Below are 22,188 nucleotides of genomic sequence, written 5' to 3'. Positions count from 1 at the left end.
TCAAAGTGTTCTTGTTTTTTTTGGGGGGGTTTATCTTATTACTAAAATAGAAAATAACATCAAACGAGTTATTATAATCTAATTAAGGCTGTCAATCAATTAAAATATTTAATCGCGATTAATTGTATGATTGTCAATAGTAAATCACCATTAATCGCAAATTAATTACACATTTTTTATTAGTTCAAAATGTACCTTAAAGGGAGATTTGTCAAGTATTTAATACTCTTAACATGGGAGTGAGCAAATATGTTTGCTTTATGCAGATGTATGTATTATTGGAAATCAATTAACATAACACAATGACAAATATTGTCCAGAAACCCTCACGGGTACTGCATTTAGCATAAAAAAATATGCTCAAATCATAACATGGCAAACTGCAGCCCAACAGGCAACAGCAGCTGTCAGTGTGTCAGTGTGCTGACTTGACTATGACTTACCCCAAAACTGCATGTGATTATCATAAAGTGGGCATGTCTGTAAAGGGGAGACTCGTGGGTACCCATAGAACCCATTTTCATTCACATATCTTGAGGTCAGAGGTCAAGGGACCCCTTTGAAAATGTCTGACAGTTTTTCCTCGCCGAAATTTAGCGTTACTTTTGAGCGTTATTTAGCCTCCTTCGCTACAAGCTCGTATGACAGTATGGCATCAATGCTTCTTTAGTTTTTTTAGTTTCATATGATATAAGTATCTTCACTCTAGCTGAGCCCGCTACAACCTAAAGCGGGTTGCATTAATGCGTTAAAGAAATTATTTGTGTTAAAACAAATTTGCATTAACGCGTTATTATCCTGTTAACTTTGACAGCCTTACATCTAATTTAAGAAAGTCATCTTTCAAACAATTCACTTTTTCAAGTTATTCTTCAGGTGTAGTTTTGTAATTTTGCATGTAATACAAAGACACAACACACTGTAGCACACACACACACACCATGTGACTAGAGTACTAGAGTAGTGTGTGTGTGGGTGTACCTGTCCTTCAGTAGGAGATGAGCCTGGAGAAGAGCATGGTTGTAATCCTGGCCTAGTTTAGCAGCAATCCCAGGATTGGGGTCAGGGCGCAGTAGTAAAAAGTGCAGTGTGGACAGAAGTGTTCCCTCAATACTCTTGTGTGTTGTGTAATATTGTAAGCTTCATTATGAACTCTACATTATGTTAGAGCATTACATAGTACATGCTACTGTGACTGCAGATGAGGGTTTAGTACATTTCATGTTGCTACATGTGACTCTCAAACAAAAATGTGTCTTTGTTTTCAATAAGTTAAACTTGTGAGATGTCTATAAAAGTAAATTTCGGTGAATAGTGAGTCACCAAACCCTGGCTGAACAGTATCAAGTGAGTCATTTTAGTTTGTAATCAAGCAATTAATTCACTCAGTTACCTCATAAAAATACATTTGCTTTATTTGGGTCATCATTGTACACATAGAGCACATGGAGGGGCAAGCTTTAAAAAACTGACCATAAAGTTAAGTCTACTTAAAATGTTAATGTCCACCGCATATTAAGGTACATTTATTGTCTAATATTACATGGTCATCTCTGATACACCCATACTTGTACATCAGTAAATTGAGTTAAGCGTGATTAAAAACCATATTTCAATCATTTAAGGGAATAAGAAATGACTTGATGACTCATTTGCCAGTGCTTACAAACCACACTACGTTCACTATTTAAAAAATAAGCCTCTATATTTCAACTAGAAAAATATTCTTTTTTTTATATATATTTACAGGGAGGAAGGAAGGAAGTATGTACAAGTCATTACAATGCATTGTTCTTTTCACTTCTGTCTGCAGAAATAGTTACTGCAGATGCACGATGGACTGGTGGTTTTCAGATCATTGACCTGATGATTTTAATGTGGGGTTTAGCATGTTCTCCACATTTCTGTGTTCCGTTTCCTCTCACTTCAAAACGCATCATCGTTAGCTATTATAAATACTATCATTGCCCTTGAACAAAACACAGGCCTCAGAAGTTGAGTTAGTCCTCGGGTGGTGCTATAGGGCTGCTGACCCTTGCTCCTATTTAGGATGTCCGTTGTAGAGGATGAATTAATAAGTAGTAACTTTCCACAGCAGTTGGAGAAAGATGGCTGCTCCTGCTACCATATCATGCTAAAAAAGATTGGAATAACCATTGAGGTCCAATCATTGAGTTCATAGTAAAGTTAATCTGACCTGGAACCAATTCATTTCCAGCTTTTCAACATGCTCTTATTAAATAAGACATTTGTAATGTATATTCATAAAATATAACTCAGCTACTCTCTCAGATGTATGTACAGTATGAAGGCATCATGATTAAGCAACTACAGGCTTGTTTGCAGACAGTAGAGCTAAATTTCTATGCCTTTTATATTCCTATAAAGTAACCATACTCTATACAAATATGCATCTTTTACTGCAGCAGCTTGTCATCTACCTTTGGTTCTCTGCAATCAAGGTAAACAGACTCTCATTTGTAAATGGTAAGTGACTGGAAGGAGTGAACATGAAATTATCATTTTGGAATATATATACAGTAGTTTAATTATACTTCTATCTACCCATTATCTGAATTTACATACTGAACCGCTATATGAATATTACATTAATGTACAATATAGTGTGTTTAAAATCAGAGCTCCAAACATGATCTACATGCTACAGTGACTTGGGCTTTGCAGCAAAGAATTATATAGTGTATTCACTCTTACATATTACTGTACATGGGTATCACTTACTACACAGATGTATGTACAAATTGTATCCTCTCATTTTGCTTAGTGTCATAACTACATTAAAGAAACCGTGAGAAGAAATATAAAAGTTTGTCCCGCAACAAAAACAAACAAGCGCATTCAGCATCTCTGCACCGTCTGAACTAACATTAATCCTTCAAATTTAAGGAAGCGGATGTGAGGATGAGTGAAAACCTGAGATTCAAAAATGGATTCATATTTAATTAAAGTACAAGTGGTCACGACTGTGTCAGTTGTTCCTCAGTGATGTTTTTTTCCGAGATGTGTTGGTGTCCTGCCTTGCTCACCTGGTTTGTGTCCTTTCAAAGATAAAACTTTGCTCTTCTTGGTGAGGATTCTCTCCTCTTTCAGGTGTTTTTCCTTTTCTGATCGCAACCAGTTTTTCTGAAGAAATACTACGGCGCTGTACATTCACTCACGTATCCGTTTTCCTGACTTTATTGCATTTACTCCTTGGCGGTGAGACTGACTGACTGACTGGCTGGCTGTGGTGCTCAGGTAATTCTGAAGTCAGTCTGTCGTGAGCACTCCCATCATGTGCACGGCTTTTGAGCTTCTAGCACACTGAGCAGGTCTTGGAGCCTCCACCACTGGGGTTTGCAGGAGCTGGTAGACAAAGACATCAAAGAAAAGAGTCAATATATTTACTAAACAATAACCCAAAATGCTCCTCACACTTTTAAAAAAAAGCCATCAGGTGATACAAAATGATACACAATAGGACACACATCAATAAGATTGCGCAAACATCATGGTAGCAGTTCTGTGTGATTATTCCAAAGAATCACCGCACCTTTAGTGGCCGTGGTTGCCTCTTTAGGACCCTTCGCGTCTTCTATGGCTTTCATTTTAGCGTCATACTCCTCTTTCTTATTATTCCACTCCTTCCTGTTATTTAGGATGCCATCCAGCATGGGCGTGATTTGTGGGTGGAAGCGAGAAAACTCCTGAGAAGAAAAGAGTCAAAGACAAAATTACGTTAAAAAGGTTAGAGTGAGAGGGGTTTGTTCACACTTGTTGATGCTCCAGTGGAAATAAGTGAGTGGATGTGCTTTTATTTTGTCAGACCTACCATAAAAAGTTTATGTACAAAATTTAGGGCTGTCCTCGACCAAAGAAATTCTTAGTCGACTAATCGATTAAGTTGTTTTTATCAAGAGATCTGTGAAACTTGAGTTTCTCAGCAAAGAATCACACAAAAGCACAACTTTAAATCTTGTGTTTACCAAAATTACCAATTAGGCGACTAATAGAGGGGACAGCCAAAACAAAATTACACAAAAAATAGAACAGAAAACCTCCAAATATATACTAAATAGATGATTTTCTTTAGGTAAACTGTAAAGAACCATGTAATCAGTCAAAATGCAATATTACCTTGTAGACAAACGTGCAGACAAAGTCAATGAAACCACACTGTAGCTTTGGTAGCTCCGCTGACTTGTTCCTGTCCATCATGGGCTGGTGGGAGGAACAGAAAGTGTTTGAGTCACTCAAAAACATCATATTAACATCCGGGAAATCAATAACAGCTGGAAGTAGTCTCTTGTTACTAAACACCTGCCTGACATCAACCATTTTCTCCTGATTTCTGAGAAGTTTAAATTCCCTCAGGTTAGTTTATGTTTTTAACATTCTTATGTTCAGGAGCTTAATGAGCACAATGCCTAAAATGGTAGAGTCACTTCAATCAGGGCTCAATCAACATGTACAGTACACAGTATGTGTATCTGTAGGTAGACAAAGAGCCAAATAAGTGGGAGTAGTCACCGTGACGTCACCCATTGGTTCGTGGACTGCTGTTTTGAAGCCTTGAGTTTGGCATTTTGACCGTCGCCATCTTCGTATTTTGCAACCAGAAGTGACACGAGAGGGTGGCGCTAAGTACAACCGAATGCTGAATAAGACATTTTTAGACGACCAAAATGTCACAATTAACTTTCATGAACTGAAAACGCTGTGAAAGGGTTAAAGTTGTAAGGCAAAAACACGGACAACTCCCAGACCGGACAACGCCGTGGTAGCGCCCTGTCAATCACAAGGTAGCAACGTCCTAAAGCATACCCTGCTTTATGGTCAATTTGACTCTAAATGGGACCATAATTTACTAAATGAACATCATGCTGTACTGAAGAGGACTTGAAACTAGCGATTGAGACCATAAACTCATGTTTGCAATGTTTACTGAGGTCAGACTTCATTTTGTAACCAGAGCGATCAGTCGATTGACAGAAAAGTAAGCAAAAATGCCCAACATAATCTCATTCTAGCCTCTCCAATGTAAGCATTTCTGGCTTTTCTCAGTTTTATATCATTTTATATTAAATATTTTTGTGTTTTGGACAGTTGGTCAAATAAAAGACATTGTGAAGGACATTTTTCACTATTTTCATACACCAAACTATTAAAGTAGAAAGTAGTAATACCACAACAGGGATAGCCTACATGTACTGATACTTACATGTGCTTTCACATATGCACATATCCAACACAGATAAACATATTCACTGTAACAATTTGTAAACTCACAATAGGTTGTTGCTCCAGTACCGACCTCTCCAGGTCGCCCTGCTCCCAGAACTCTGCTGCTACCAGCAAGGCAACCTGAAAGAGACACACAGTCATCTGTAGAAACGCAGATCACAAACACTCAGTGAGTCACTAATTCATTACGTTTTTGTGCTTCTCACCTTGCTCTGTACCTCCCAAGGCTTGGTGATGGCTGACAAGTCACATGCGGTCATCATCATAGCCCTGAAATTGAAAAAAGAAAAAAGATTTAGAAGATCAGAAAGATTTTAAAATATGAACAAAGAACAACGTACTGTACATGCTTGTTGTACTCACATGACGATTTCTTTTCTTGTTGTTTCTAGTGACATGAAGTCGACCCACTTCTTCTCGTCCTCATATGTGTGTGAAAGGTCCACGATCTTCTGGAACATGGTTCTTTTCCTAGCAAACGGTATTTTACCATTTATCATTATGTATGTTATACAGTATAAAGATAAGAGAAAGTACAAAAGGAGGGAATACACAAGTAGAGTGAGTCAATGAGAGATCATGCTGACTTGAAATAAAGAGCCAGGTCAGTGGCGATGATGGCGATGTCCATTAGATGAATCACATGGTCTACCTGTCGCCTGTTAAGGTTCTGGTAGATATTCAGATTCTGCAGATGAGATGACAGAGATGGGCATCAGTCATAGTCGGTGACTGAGGAATGTGACAAGGAGATTTCAGTAACGTGCAAGTCTAGTTCACCTCCCCTTTCTCACCTCGTCAGCCAAGAGGAACTTCCCCATCTCTAGATGGTGTCGTTCCAAGATAGAGGAGCCATGTAGCTTGGCCATAGGGTTGCCAGATCTGTTGGTGTAAGCAAAATTCCTCAGAGATCAACAGAATTAAACACGAAAGTAACAACGATCACCATCAGTTTCAAGTCTCTAAGGCCTCAGCATATGACTTTATGGGCATTTAAAAGGATCATTGACCCATTTAATTCAAATTGTCCCTCACTTTCAAAACATCCTCTACCATATGGCTTTCAAGATTGGTAACCCTGTTGTCTTCCATAGTCTCTTCCATTAACACTTGTAGTATATAGAAAAACTTTATTGCGTTTCGGCCTGTGGTCTTCATCAGGGTCATCATGAAACACATTATTAATTAGGGTAGGTATGAAGAAGACAAAAAATTCAAAGGAGGTAAAAAAAAGTATGAGAGACAACCAATCAGACACAGACACAGCAGTGTTATTACTGTATCTCTCTGAAGGAGGCCGATTTCCTGTATACCCAGCTATGGATATTAGTTTTGCAAAGTGTAGGGTTGTATTTTTTTTTTTATTACTAAGGAATTAAAAAGTCCCCAACAGCACTTACTTGACTTGGTACAAGTTGTTGGTCCCCCTGTGATCTAGATCATGGAGGAAGCCAGCAGTCATCATGGCCATTACCTCCAAGTCAGTGTAGTACCGCTTCAGCATTCCCGTCTGAGCACACGGAGACACAAAGTGGTCATTACAAAGAAAATACACAATATTTTGTAGGTATTTTTTAAGGCTTTCAGGTATTGAAATGGAACAAAATAGTGCTTGCAGAAATTTAAATATGTTATATTGTAAATAGAGTAGAAAATGATATTGAAAAGCCGTACGGTTAAGAGTGTAAACATGGTCTGTCCCACGTTGAAGCCATGACGCCAGTTGTGGTAGGTGATTCTTCTGTAGCCTTTACAGAGTGAGTACATGAACCGAACCAGCGCCTGAGAGGACAAAAAAGATTAATCACACATGCTTACTGGCTTCATAATAATGTATAATAATGTTGTATGTGTGCCTAGATCACCTCTTGAGGGACCTGGAACTTCTTGACCACGCCGACCTCGTAGTACATCTGGACGCCGCACTTCACCAGTTCCATCTCCGTGCAGTTAAAATCCGAAAAGCGGAACTCGTAGATCTCAAACTTCTTAATTAGTGGAGGTAGGTCTTTTTTCTAAGAGACAAAGATAAAACAAGGCTCACAGCACATTCATGGCAGTGGCAGACAGGTCTGCTTGAATATAAGAAAAACGGACAAATTATTTGAATGTGTCAATTTGCCTCCTCTTCTAAAGATTAGGTGCAATTTAGGGTACAAATTGAATGTGTGGACACTAAATTATAGATGTTACCAGGAGATCGTAGAGCTCCTCCTCTTCACAGTCTCTGGGTTCACGGCCATAGACTTCTACGGTGTTCTGTGAGAAATGAGAAAAACATTGATTGTAAGTATGAATTGAAGCACAGAGATAGACATACTGAAAAGAAAGTGTGTAACATGGATGCTAGACCGTTTCTGTTGCCTTGTGGTGGGCCAATGGTCTGAATTTGAAACCAGGCAAAAGTGAGCATGGCTCACATACCCCCGCTCACTGCTTGACCCCTAATAAAATAGGGCTAAAGGTTTTGCCCTTTTGGAAAGATTTCAGAAATTGTTGGCCCCCTGGACTTCTAACTCCCAAAAGGCACAACTAGACCACAGCGTCAACCATCATACCAAATTTGTAGTTCCTAAGTTAAATAATTTTGGAGTTCTGCTCCGGAAACTAAAGTGTGGCAAGCGAACGGAAGGAAGGACGGACAGACAGAAGGACGGACAGGCGGAGCGCTTAATACCCCCGACTACGTTGTCGAGGGGGTATAATAATTGCGTTCAAATGCTGTGATGAAAAATCATATGAAAAACCAGAATGTGCTAGTGCATGCAATTTTTTGATAAAGCTAAAACTTCTCTGAATATTTCAACATTTACAATTAATTAACAGGTGGAAAAATGTAAACAGTACTGACCAGGACATTCTGAAGCTCATCATCCCGACATTTGATATGGTAGAGCACCATGTCTTGAGCGATGTCTTTCCGATTCTCCAGCTTGTTCATCTTGTCGTAAGTGTCCGTGTTCAAAACAGACCAGCCCAGGAACTGGGTCAAAGCCTGAGACAAAAAGGGATCTTGTATTTCACACACATAGTGCAAATTAAATTGCTTGCTAGACTTTCCTTAACCACGTCATACCAAGATGAGCAGTATCAGTTTCTGATTTCAAAAACTGTATCATTCATTTCATACTATGTGATGTAGACTTATTCAATGCATACAAAAAGCATGTAATTATGTGACAGAGTTCAATATACCTCCATGAGCTGCTCATCCTGGTCATCAAAAGGCTTTCCGTCTTTCCTGTTGTAAAAAGTGGCCACGCCAACTATCTCTTCTTTTTTGTTGACGATTGGCAGCGAGAGAACATTTTTTATGGTCCAGCCACTGCTGTCGAGCGGCTCAGTCTGAAACAATAGAACAACAAGCAAAAGCATGTGATACTGTATGAACATCTCTAAATATCCCTAGACTGCTTTTTTTTTTTTTGTAAATCATCTCTTTTACCATCCAGCTGATCTTAGCCATCTTAATATGAAAAAATACTAGTTATAGGTACTGGGGAAAAAAGGGGACGATCCTCTTATAACTCCCGAACGGTAAATGGTGGAGCCATGGAATTTAGTGTCTGTGATCGTCTCTTCCCAATGCCTAAATGTGCCAAATTAGGAAATTCTAGCACCTTCTTTTGATATAGCTGGCATTGACTCCCATTGTAAAAAAAAAAAAAGGGATGATCCACCCGAATGGTAAGTGGTAGAGCCACCAATTTTGGTGTGCGTGATTGTCTCTTCCCACTGCCCATGTATACTAAGTTTGGTGCCTTTAGCTCTAGGATTTGGATTCTGGCGCTGTGAAATGGTTAGGAGGGTTAGGGCGGGGGTTACGTGAATATGAAAAAATACTAATTGGAAGGGGTATCGATAGATTAAGTCTCTTACCTGAAACTTGAACATCTCGTCAGCAGCCACATTCATAATGTTACAAATCTGAGGAGCAGAAATAAAAGAGATTGATTGAGGTGGAAGATGAAGCAAAAATACGTTCATTTGGTTTCTAACTGATTCAACAGCTTGTAGTGATGTAATGAAAAGAGACTCACAAAACCGCTCTCAGCAACGTAAGTAGGCAGTCCGCTACTCAAGGCCCAATGGTCTGGAGTCGGAGTGCTGTGTGACAGACGGGCAAGTAGACAAAGTTAGCAGATATGAGCACAGATTGTCTCCAAACTAAGATTGACCTTCTGCTCTCTGATGTGTTATTGAAACATGGTACATAAATACAATAATGTTACTTTAAGCCCTGTTCCCCAAAATGCTGCTAGTTCTGTAGATGTCAATGAATAAGGCTGATTTGTTGGTATTTTTGTTGCCATATTAATCCAAGATCACATTTGGAATAAATATTCAACGATTAAAGAACTACTTACGGTATTACTTTGATGTCTTCTTTTCCGTGTAGTATATAGTCAATCACTTTGTAGAAAATTACCTCCTGGAGGTAAAAATAAAAAACACAGATTAGGTTTAAAACAGTTGAAACAGAGAAAAAAGACAAAGGGCGACAAATCTACTGCCAAGCAGAGTGTTGATAAATTAGATAAATTAAATAAAAATGTACCCTGCCATCAGGCGTGACGGGGCCAGAGTAAGGTGCCTGCTCTCCCATCAACACTGGCCAAATATCAAAGAACTCCTGGAGGAAGAAGGGCACAACAAATGCAGGAAAAAGTCAGCACTTCATGGTAACAAAACACGGGATATTACAAGCAAAGACACAGGAAGACACGGTACCTTCTCCTTCGTCATGTCTAGTAAACCGACAGAGTAGCGGTCACAGTTGAGGTAGGCTCGGACTGTGTACAAGGCTTTGTGAAACTGTCGCTCAATGTCTGTCAGCTCTTCAAATACCTTGTTGGCAGACCACAGCAGCAGCTAGAGATACACAACACACACATACAGCAGTCAGTTCATGCAGTGATTCTGTATTTGAGTAGAATGAAAAGCCAAACTCTTGAGAGTGATTTCTATCAAAACATGAGCAGGTTGATATCCTTCACCTGTCCTTTACGGGTCTCACAGCTGTGGAGGTAACTCAGGTGGTAGATCTTCAAGTTCAACGTGGCAATTTTCAGATACTTTAAAAAAAGCTAAATGGACAAACAAGAGAAAAGAAAGCAATATGAATAAATACATAATATTACGATACAGTGTCTGGACCAAACTTCTGATTAGATAAAATAAGGGCTACATTATGACAAAATGTGGTGATGTGTGAGGATATAGGATACAGCATAATCTAATACACCTCAGAAGGATAGATATTACAGATGACTAGGTGTGCTTTTTAAAAACACAATGTACAGTAAGCCCCGAAGTGTCTAATGTTTAATAAAAGCCATCATTCCAGACATGTGATATATTTAATGGGTTAATTTAGAAGGTAATGATGATATTCAGGCAGATAACGACCATGGCAAAAAAACTACAGATATACATTTTGTATATGCTATAAAAATACTATCGAGAATATCTGCATTTTGCTGCTGTCTTTCAGATAATACACGGTACTGACCTTCTATTTATTTCTGCTCATGATGTCATACATTGTCCTGTAGTAACATGCTGTTAATAAAGTCATTAACCTGCTGTAGATCTAAGTCCATAACTGACCTGTCCACCTCGAGCTTATTTCCATTTTGAAGCTTAGTTTACTCCTAATTGGGATTAATGACCTAACGTATACTGAACACACACACTGGTCCTACTCGTAAACACCTTAATGATATACCAGTCGGCCCGAAGGGAATTCCCTCCCAAATGTAGTGATGGCGGTTGTCTTTAAGAGTTATCATCACAATTTGAGATACGCTAAAGGTTAAAAAAGAGCCACAATCAACATCTGGCAGAAACAGATTCTGTACAATAGTTTATGTTGAAGAAACTCGGATTTGGCCTCCATACGTCACACCGCTCTGCTCTGAGATTCTATGTGCTTTATCTGTGTGTGCTTCGTGCATTGGGACTCACATCTTCATCCTCAGCAGTGAAATGTGGTCCAGTGGTCTTGTTTAGAGCCATGATCACAGCCACCATGTCTTTGCCGTTGAGGATGGGCGTAGCCAGAATGTTCCGGGTCTTGTATTCTGTGAGGTCGTCGACGAATGAGCTGAAGTGCTGGTTCTAGAAGACAAGAAAATACATGCTTTGAGTATATATGAAGCATACTTGCAGGACTTTCATTACTTGATTTCATTACTATTACAGTGTATTATGTATATATATTATATATTATAATGTTTTGAAGAAGAAATTTGGTCCAACATTACATTTATAGCTTCTATAATATGCCGGTAATGTTCTCTAACTTGATATAATAGCTGTAATTTTCATTTGGTATATTGTAGAGTGTAGAATTATGAGTGGATTTATTAGGTCAATGGTGTTCCTAATCTATCATGAGATAAAATATATTAATTGCCTTCAAATTAGTACTTTTATGACGTAGAATGAATGTTTCTTTTTTTTTTTATATGCCGCATTGTAGGTAGGTAGATCTATAGCCTCTTAAGTATTACAATTTGGACCAAAACCAAGACCATTATTGTAACAGTAACCTAGATGACCCATAATGTCTTTGGAAAAGTACCTAAAATCTCTATACTGAGTTCGGCAAGAAATAATTACCAGGCATGCCTTGGAACATGTCTATTTTTTTCTTTTTTACATGATTTACCAAAGCAAAATGTCCCACAATCATAGGATCAACCAGCTGTTTCCCACTGCTTAATGATCAAGGTGATGTCATTATGAAACTACAGTACTTATTTAAACTGGGCACAATACATATTTAATATGTAGTTTAGTTTGTATGGAGGCAGAGCAAAGCAAACCTGTTTTGATCTGTTTTAGATTCCTGCTGACTAAATGCCAGAGGCCTCTAATCCACAGCTAGAGCAGAGGCTGATGGGATCTGGAAATAAATGGATTATGTCTGACAAGGGGATTTACACTCTCACTACTCAAGTATACTGTGGATACTGAACGTGTCACTAACTCTTCCTTTACTTGTTTACAACCATCAGAGGTTTAATGTGATTCATGAAAACATACAGATTCAGTAGGACATGTCTATTGACTATAGTCAATATGCTCAGTTTGATATACTGTAATAATAATACATCGAAATATTGTTTTTACTTCATAAACAGAGGAGTGGGTGCTAAGGCTACACTAACTACTGTAGGTTTTAACTCTTGGCTGCCCAGTACAGTGTTTTTACACTAGTGCATTATTGATAACAACCTCAGAAATTAAAGCTGCATTAGAGCATAGAATATTATTTCTAGATTGTATCTATTGTGTCATCAAACTTCTAATAGCTAGTTTTCTATATTGAGGGTTGTAGGATCATACAATGTTTTTTAGCCACTCCCAACAAAATGTTTGTTGAAATTATGATATTAACAATTCAGTTGTCATAGCCTTATTGTCTTTTTCAAATGTGAACTATAAATGCTGGTCCATCTGCAACATGCTATTTCTAGGTTTGATCTATATCAGTTTCACTGGGATTACTCAATGGGGACAAGAATATCGTCCAGCATATTCCTTCAGCAACATGCTGGTCATTCTGATAACATCATCAAGTTAGTGCAAAAATCATCGACAAATCCAATTTTGCCCATTTTCCAAATTTCCCAAAAATTGTCTAATAGAACCAGATTAAGGGAAATATCGTACAGTATGAAAGGTATGGCAAAGTCTTGCTACAGCTTATTTTCACTTAGGAGTGGATTTACTCTTACTTTTTGATTAAAAAAAAGATTTCCTTGCAATGCTGTGCTTTGTGTTTTATGCTGATATTTTTAGATTAAAACGGTGCCGTACAGATTTAACTTGGGTTGCCTGAGTCGCAAATTAATGAGTTAATTTACTCACTCTTAGGAGCTATAATGAGAAACAGGCTTGCTTGCTATGAGATTAAAATGTAATTGTTAAGAAGATAAACATTTAATCATTAGTTAAAACCACGATGCGTGGGATTTGAAAATGGAAGGCAGTGGCGTCATCTGGTGGTAGTATCGTGAATGACACTGTGAGATATGCTCAACATCTGCACCCCATCCAGATTTTATCGTTCTAAGTTTAGGATTACTGTTCACCACTAACCTCTGTGACATCTTTCACATTAACAGTCTTCTTGGTCAGGGCCACGTGGCCGACTATTCCCATGTCCAGCGGATAGACGATTTCAGAATCCGGCGGCACGACACAGTCATCCAGCTCTGCCTCCGCGTTGATGTTAAAGAGCCTTGTGGCGAGCTCTCCGATGCCGTTCCGCTGGCGGTACATGAACAAGCTGCACCGGTCTGCGTGGATGAGCGCGCTGATTCTCTTCAGTATCTTGAACACCACCTTTTCCACGTTGATGTTCTCCTGCATGTCTCTGATCAATTCATACATGATTCGGCTTTCTTCGACCTAGAAACAGAGCAAAAAAATAGCCCAATTTTTTTAATTTGTTTTCAGTTGAGAAGATTAGGATCTTCATAATAAGTACAGAAGTTTGCCAGATGTTATATTATATATGGATAGATTTATGATGGGGTAACTCAGGATGAACAACTATGGCAAAGTTTGGTCTACCTGCTTGTTTTTCCTTAATAAACAAGTAGTGAAATAATGAAATTTTACCTGACTGAGCTCCTGGAACTGGGTGAAGTCAATCTGTTTTTCTGGGAGTCCTGACACCTTTGCTATGGAGGCAGGGCTCAGCTTCTTGGCAAAGTACTGTTTAGCAAATGCAGGGTTCCCCTGGAGGAACTTCTCCACGTCTTCCTTTTGCACACTCATGGTTCCTTCTTCTTCTTCCTCCTAGTCTCCCAAATGTTCCTGTCTTCTCCCTCTTCGGCTCAGTGACGGAGCTCCCGCTCGGTCCAACACTTCCCCTGAACGAGCTACTTCCAACTTCTCTGAATAGAAATAAAAGAAAAAAGAATAAGCAAAACAAAGCACACGGTTTATCCAGTTAATCCCCCCTAAGGAAAAAAAAAATCGTACCCAGGTATTACACACAAAGGGGGAAAACAGAAGTGGACACATTCAAATGCAGGTCAAATTAATCCCCCTTGTTAGCGGGATGAACGGACTGAGTGAGGGAGTTCCCCGAGGAGAAGGCAGAGGGCTGAATCCAAACAATCCATCTGTCATCAGCAGATAGTGCTGAAGGTTAGCAGGGATCTGCCTATGCTAAACTTGTCAGCTGATCATCTAGTAACGGATATGTGGGCCAGATACTCCAGCTATGCTTCAGTGCATGCAGCACCTTTGTAACTGTACAGATGGATCAAATAAATCCATAGGAAAATATACAAGATTTCACACAAAAGCAACAACACATATCCCTCTCTTTTTCACTGCACTGAATTTTCAATTTAAGGGTTACATCCAATTAGCAATTATTTTACACACATTTGAAAATGAATCATTTATATGTATATCTAAATGTGTATAGCTTTCTTAGTCTTAAATAAATGTACACAAAGCTAACGATGAAACTAATCAGCAAACAACCACAAAACAAAATAAAGGTGGAAATAAGTATAACAAATAGGGCAAGGCAATATGACGATATATATCGTCAAAATTATATAAAAATGTCCATTGTATATATTTTTCTATAACATTTCTATCGCAATATAGGCTAGGCCTATATTTATTCATTTGTTCTTTAGAAATTTCACGTAAAACTGTTATGTTCATTTTGCACTCAAGTTCTTAAAATGGGAAAATACTCAGTAGTTTTTAATTTGTCAAGTATTATATTCACACAGGAGTACACACAAATAGGCTTTACCATGTGGTTATTTCATATAGACTATGTATTTATTTGAATTACCAGAAAACGTGCTTTATCGTGATATATATCTTTATCGAGATATGAAATGACCTATATCGGGATAGAAGATTTTGGCCATATCGCCCAGCCATGATGACAAATCTAGATTATCTTGGCTTGGCCAATTTACACTCTAAAAGCAGACAAGAATAACACCCCCGATAAAATTGTTAAACTTGTGAAATAAATGCAAGAAATAAGAGAAATCTGGATATTGCTCTCATAGAAAGATCATTAGCTGTAATTCATAAAGCGCGGGCGTCATTGGTTCTCTTTTGAATCCACATTTTCACTTTAATAGAATGTAAGAAGACCTACACACATTATCTAGTGGTTTTTTTTTGGCAATTGTGATATGTGTATAGTTTGTGTTAAATGTTGTTTGTATGTGCAAGAATCCTTGTCTATGGTGACTAGTGTACAACGATATTCATGTGACAAATTCAATAAAAAGTTGATCACGTGTACCCTTAAAGAGAGAGGGATCAAAATGAATGATAGAGATACGGAAATGTATGAGAAAAAATGATAAGTTTATAAGTATTTTTAGTATGCTGTAGACAACACATAATAAACTGAAAAATAAAATGGAAGACATAGTTCATCTTAGGTCTTCCATATTATTTTTAAATGTGTTGCATTCTCTACAGACTATACTGTTACTGACTGTCTCTCTCGCACATGCAGGTCTACCTGTACAAGCTCTTTAAGTCCTTATTAAACAAGGCCTCCTCTGGCATAAGCCCTATTTAGTTAGGACACTAGCTGATTATCTCAGCACCCCAACTCTCCGTCTTTCTCCACGTGCAAGTCTACCTGCAGTGCCTTTCTGAGTTTCCACAGCAATGACTGTCATTATTTAACAGACTGATGGTCAATGATATCCTGAGAAGGCTGAGGGAGTAAAGCCAGCTAGAAGCTAGACAACTAATTTAACATTCATGACATATTAAGCTACTGTCAGGAACACCCATGGACACAAAGTGGAAAAAGAGAGATGTTTTGTGCTTTTGTTAGAAAGTTAATCCTTTCATTCAGAGCAGGGAGGACCGCTCTATAATAAGGTTCCATAAACACCTTAAACAAAAAGGTCAAAGAGATAATCTGCTTCCACTATAATAGATTACGGCAGGTCCAGAGTATGTGTGTGTGTGTGTGTATGACATAGAATGAGTGAGGGAGGGAGGGCATAGTAAGTATGTTAGTTTGGGTAGCTATGTGTTTGCTCTGCAGAGTAAGCCCAATTTTTAGAGCGTTGTCCTGCTGCTTTCATGTTTGGTAATCCTCTAAGAAAGATGCTTGAGATTCTGAAAGTCTGTTCTTGAATCTTGACCAGATCGCATCCTCTCCGGGAAAAAAAAAAGCATCTTCTCCGTCAAGCTAGCAGTTAGACATTCTCTTTTTCACAGAGAACCACTCAGCGTTAAATCTGTGATTATTTTTTACCAGAAGTTTGGTTTATAACAACAATATTCCACAGCTGGTGGGATCTGAGGTGTTTAATCTCAAGTTTTTCTTCTAAAGGTCGACGTTCAAATGTGTGCTGTAGAACATAATCTAGGTTGGTACAACAGCTTTGGGCATGTGTACTGTTATTTTCCCACACTCAGGACACTTGATGTGAGTGTGAGGCTTTCCCCACATAAAGCCCTCTGAAGCCAAGTGCAATGAAAACATTTAAAAAACATTTTATCCAGCCACTGACCTTAAATGGTAGAATAATGATAAATAACACCAACAACCTATAATTATTATGTCATGAATTAACCAGAAGTATTTCTCAGTACCATTAAAACCACACTATTTTCTGCTGCCAGAAGGTGGGGCTAAACTAATCACAGTCAGAAATATTTCCTACTTGTTATCCAATCTCTTTATTATACCATGAGGACCACATTGAGTTTAATGTGGATGTTTGACTTTTTTCTGCTGAATATGTTTGATTAGTCTGTTTACACTGAATAACTTCTTGAATTAAATGAGTGCCAACTGGCTGTCCATTTGTCACTCATCCATCACTCACTGTACACACATAATAGATGGACAAAAGGGATAATTACAGTGACCAATAACTGTTTCATTATACATATGGACATGTGAGTGTTGCCAGCTAATTTGAATTCAGTGTTGTACATCACTACTATTCTACTAGTCTTAAAACTAACTAGTAAAAAAAAAAAATACTTACTAGTTGCAATGCTGACATTCACCACAAGATGGCAGCAGATCCACATCGTAGCACCTGTACACATTAAAGCTCTCACACACCCCTGGTCCTGAAGAGAGAATACATGATAATCAATGCACATGTTAACACAAGTTGACATCCATCACACTCTCCTTGTAGTTTATCATTTTGGGGGGGATTTTATGTCTTTATTATAGCTGACAGTAAATGAGGAACGACTGGAGAGGAACCACACACATTGTGTTTCATGGTCGACAACTTAACCCCCTAAGACTGTCTAGCAAAGAGACAATATTACATGACAGATGTAAATGTAAACATTCAGTGTCCATATTTAAATTATAGCACACCGTGTTATGGATATGTTCGGAGACTCAATACAGAAAGAAGCTCTGTCTTTGTGGCTGGATGTTACCAAAACGCGGAAATCCAATTTTTTTTAGTCAGATCCTCGTAATCCTTTCCAGCCCAAGGCCTAGAGCTGTCTTAGCATCTCACCTTTTTTTTTTACATCACAATGTACCAAACATAATGCCACAATCCCAAATACCAGGAAATGCCTCCATGTTTTGTGAATGGGATGTACCGTACAAGCTTAGGGTTTTAGGCAGCGTAGGCGTGTACAGTCCCAAAACGTGACAGTACTTAAAATAGATGTAAATACAATCGTCTCGATGGTCAGCAGAGGGCGTAATTGTTGTGTTAGCCTTGTCCCGGGTCTATCTGAGTTATCAGCCAATCAAATTCAGATGATGATCACGATAAGGCTTGGAGCATGCTGTCGATGAAGCCACCTTTGGGCCCACATGTGTCCTCAGATCAAAAATGAATTTATATAAATGTTTTTAGAAGTACTCAGCATCAATCACAGATTTCTTTACTGTAAACAACCTCAAGAATGGAGGTAGGGTCACAGAATTAGTTTGTCAGAAATGGCATTTTATTATTAATTCCATTTAGGAAGTAAAATCTCTATATAGAAATGTGTATAGTAAGTCAATTACAGGTCCATTTCAGGCCATACAATAGGATTACAGTCAGCGGAAAAAAATAGATTGTCTTGATTGGCTTGTCTGTGTGTATCCTCACTGAGGAGACTGTTTACTATCAGTGTGGGGTGATTCTGCAGTTATTAACTTGTTATTTTATTTTGTGTGTAAAAGCAGCAGATTAAATAACTTTAATTAAGCAAAGAAAAATGCAGAAAAGAAGAACAGAGCTACACATGAAGAAGACTTTAGATGTTATTACATGATGTGTGTTATGGCAGCAGTAATCTCATGTGACCGGGGTTAATCCGGGAAAGGAGAGTTCATTAGTTCACAACAGAGAGTGAGAAAGCATTCAAGCATGCAAAGTTATAATTATATTGACTTCCACTTCTCTTTTTGTCTTTACATTTAATATTGGTTTCCGATGTGGTCTTTTCTGTGGTAAAAGCCTTCTCAAACATAGTATAGTGTATACTGTAAAACCCTTATCTAACTGTATTATGAGTGTTGATGTTATTATGAGCGGATCATCCCACTATTTGGAAAGTTTGGACAGCTTACAGGCAACTTCTTAAAGGATTATTACACTGATTGCTCAACTGCAAGAAGAGAAAATAATCAGGTAGGTCTAGACCAGTTCTGTTTACTCTCTCAAGTGTTCTGGGATAATGTTCTTAGCCTTAAACTGTGCTGAATTTACAAAATATTTAAATCCTGCAGTATAACTTTGGCAGCAACAGTATATGTCTTTGTATATGTGTGTGTACATGTAAGACTGCAAGATAAGATAAGATATTCCTTTATTAGTCCCGCAGTGGGGAAATTTGCAGTGTACAGCAGCAAAAGGGATAGTGCAAAAAACAAGATGCATCAGCTAACACAGTAAAAAAAAGAGCTAAACAAAGCGTAACAAAATATGAACCATTTAAATAGATGGAAGTATAAAAATAGGAGCAGTATATACAGTATTGACAATAAACAGACTATTAACACAATTGCACAAGTGGAAAATGATATTGCACAGTGAGAATGAATGAATGAATGAATGAATGAAATTCCACCTGAAAATTTCAGGTTATTGTCAGTTTTTTGGTGTGTAAGTTATGTTATGCATTTACATAATTAATAATTTGAAAATAATTTTCAGATTTTGAAATTGAATTAAGGAAAGACAACTCTCCACTACAGGTTTTAGTCGTTTTGCTTATTGTAAGCACTTCAAGAGAATTTATTGTGAGCAACCAATGTGCATGTAATGAAGTATCAACTCTAAGCAAGGGTGGCCTCATTAACATATAAGATGACGTCATTTACAGCTGACGTCACAATTTAGCATAAAAGCTAGCTTGAACCTGTAACGTTACCATGGCAACGAGTACCAGATAAGACATGTTAAACACGTGGCAACACATTCATCCACATAAAGGGAAGAAACTCCGCTATAAGCTCTCACGATATTTATCTAAACGAAACACAATGTCAACACCAAGCAACCAAATTAGCTCACAGCAAAAACAAGCTAACGGTGCTAGCGGTTTAGCTACTTTATGCTAACTGCACAAACGATATGTCATTATGAAAAATGAGACTCCACAGTTTCCAACTGTATACGACTTGAACCAGCAGCCGGAGAAGAGAAAAACAATTAACATTATACAGCCATAACCATGAATTATGTCTCACCTTTACTGTTGTGTGCTCCACTTCTTGTAATACATCTCCATGACAACCATCCATACCGTCAGTTGGCAACATCCGGGTCTGAAAAGTGAAGCCAATGCGGAAGTGTCGTAAACTTTTTTTTTTTTTTCTTTTTTTTCTTGAAGATAATTAATTTACAAACATTAAGGCATTGCAATCTAAACTCAATACTTCTAACATACACGGCACAATTGGATAGGAAAGATTACTTAAATTATAAAAAATAATATAATAAAAATAAAAGAGGGTAGAAAAAAATTAAAGCAACAAAAAAAGAAATGCACAAATAAATAAATAATAATAAGACTGCACTCTTCCATAGTAGTTCTAGGGGTCATCATCATATTATGTTCAGTTCTTCATAAGCTCTGTGGAGACACTTTGCATGTTGTCCTTTCATTAGTCTTAAAGCACTGAGATGATTGTCCACACGGTCCCTTTTAAAAACGGAAAATAGGGGTTTCATTTTCCTCCATTTGGATGCATGGATGAAAACATTTGCCAGCAGTATCACTAAGCCTTAAACTTGCATCAAAGATTATAGAAGCAAAGAGATGAACGTCCGGTGTTGTTTTGACAACAGCCGCTGCCACCGTTTTGTACTAAAAACGCTTATTATATTTATAATATTTTATCGTTCAACACAGGCCATTTCAGTAGAAAATAGAAATCATTTTGTTTTACTTTCGTACGGCACTTTTTAGCCGGACGTTTTACTGGCGTCCGGTAGTCACTTTCAGTCCAAAATGGCAGAAGCGTAGCTTTGCTGCTGGGCGCTGATGTTGCAATGGAACGAACAATTGACTTTCACTTCTTGGCAATATACATTCTTTGCATGCTTTCTAATGGGGCAGGGGGCGACTCCCCTGGCTGCAAAAAGAAGTCTGATTGTATAGAAGTCTATGAGAAAATTACCCTACTTCTCACTTGATTTATTACCTCAGTAAACATTGTAAACATGAGTTTATGTCTCAATCGCTGGTTTTAAGAGCTCTCTCCATATGAAAACAAAACCCTTTCACAGTGTGTTTTCAGTTCATGAAAGTTAATTGTAACACCTATTAGGCTACTGTAGGCTACTTAGCTCTACCCTCTTGTGTCACTTCTGGTTGCAAAAAAAACAAGATGGCGACAGCCAAAAACCAAGATGGCGATTGCCAAAATACCAAACTCGAGGCTTCAAAACGGCAGTCCACAAACCAATGGGTGACTACGTTTACTTCTTACAAATAAAGCCAAAAACAGTTGTATTTAGATGAAATTAATACCTATAGTGACATGTAAATTAAATCAATTGAGTTTTACAGTTACCTTGGAAAATTTCAAATGTACCCAAATGGCCAATTTGAAGATGCTGCCTTAACATGCCTCTACTAAAACCTCTCCAACTTTGCTTCAGTCTGTGAACAGGTTGTTCAGATATTGTGATATGGTTTGCTAGAGGTTTTGGGCTGCAACTGCATCATCCCAAAGGGATATTCACTCTAAAAGTGTACAGTTTTGTTAGGAAATCTTTCATTTATGCGGTGTTCCATCTTTATTTACATATACCCAAGGTTGAAGAAATCTTATCAGAAACGCTCTATTGGAAACAGCTTTTTCATTTCAGACTTGACTTTTTATATAGTTTTTTGTTTGTCTGCAAAAATGACAGCACTATAACCTGCCAAATCAAACAATGAAAATCCCTTTCTTGTTACATGTTGTGAATTTTGGTATTGTGGAATCTAACCTTTTTGATTGGCGCAAAACTTCTTCCTTATATAATAATTGTGATGCAGATACTTGCATTTACAAAATAATTTTGAAGGTGTGTATAAATCATATGATTATTTTCTTAATAAGCCAAATGTCAGAGAACAAAGCTCAAAAGTCTCTCTTGTTACCTCGTAGGTATTTCCCTCCATCCTGTTGCAGATTCTATTTTGTGTAACGGCAATTTATTTCAACAGATACTTAAAATGTTAGACAGTTGAGTAAACTCAAACAATGCCATGTGTGCATTTAAAGTCAGATTATGTGTATGCACCTGTTTCTGCTCAGTGATGCATGTGCCTGTTTTATTTTGCTTCCAGTAAGTTACATAAAGGTCTAATTGTCTTTATAGTAAATCTTGGGCAGGTTTCAACGAAGAAGCCAGATTACGGTAAGTATTTCAACCCAACAGGATTACCTCTAGATTTAAGCACCTTATTTAGTTCCCAGCAATGAAAATCAGCCATAAG

General features: G+C 37.9%; 1 protein-coding gene across 3 annotated transcripts; it reads right to left on the bottom strand.

Annotated features, from left to right (window-relative positions):
* Positions 1–1,389: 1,389 nt before the first annotated feature.
* On the bottom strand, positions 1,390–19,986 carry pde6b (phosphodiesterase 6B, cGMP-specific, rod, beta). 3 transcript variants are annotated; one of them, XM_037751768.1, is made up of 25 exons: positions 19,946–19,986; positions 17,271–17,358; positions 13,879–14,156; positions 13,354–13,665; positions 11,212–11,364; positions 10,242–10,331; positions 9,976–10,116; positions 9,803–9,877; positions 9,612–9,676; positions 9,285–9,351; positions 9,124–9,171; positions 8,440–8,589; positions 8,096–8,239; positions 7,438–7,503; positions 7,110–7,259; positions 6,919–7,026; positions 6,645–6,754; positions 6,039–6,126; positions 5,832–5,932; positions 5,608–5,715; positions 5,451–5,514; positions 5,290–5,364; positions 4,138–4,221; positions 3,554–3,707; positions 1,390–3,366 (listed from the first exon to the last, which is right to left on the bottom strand). In XM_037751768.1, the coding sequence occupies exons 3-25, from the start codon at positions 14,035–14,037 to the stop codon at positions 3,317–3,319; spliced, it is 2,562 nt and encodes an 853-aa protein (XP_037607696.1). In that variant the 5' UTR covers positions 14,038–14,156; positions 17,271–17,358; positions 19,946–19,986; the 3' UTR covers positions 1,390–3,316. The 3 variants fall into 3 exon arrangements, with proteins under 3 accessions (XP_037607696.1, XP_037607697.1, XP_037607694.1); XM_037751769.1 differs by lacking the exon at positions 19,946–19,986 and having other exon boundaries at positions 13,879–14,154; positions 17,271–17,344; XM_037751766.1 differs by lacking the exons at positions 17,271–17,358; positions 19,946–19,986 and adding an exon at positions 14,245–14,398.
* Positions 19,987–22,188: the final 2,202 nt, after the last annotated feature.

Source organism: Sebastes umbrosus, chromosome 19 (genome assembly GCF_015220745.1).
Source record: "Sebastes umbrosus isolate fSebUmb1 chromosome 19, fSebUmb1.pri, whole genome shotgun sequence".
NCBI lineage: Eukaryota > Metazoa > Chordata > Actinopteri > Perciformes > Sebastidae > Sebastes > Sebastes umbrosus.
Note: the sequence above shows the minus strand (reverse complement) of the source record. Positions and strands in the feature narration are given on the sequence as shown.

Excerpts from the sequence above, each read along its gene's own strand:
- pde6b (XM_037751768.1), bottom strand. The coding sequence starts at position 14,037 with ATGAGTGTGCAAAAGGAAGACGTGGAGAAGTTCCTCCAGGGGAACCCT. Across the intron at positions 9,878-9,975 it reads TAGACATGACGAAGGAGAAG|GAGTTCTTTGATATTTGGCC; the intron begins GTACCGTGTCTT and ends TTCTTCCTCCAG. Across the intron at positions 6,755-6,918 it reads CCATGTTTACACTCTTAACC|ACGGGAATGCTGAAGCGGTA; the intron begins GTACGGCTTTTC and ends CCGTGTGCTCAG.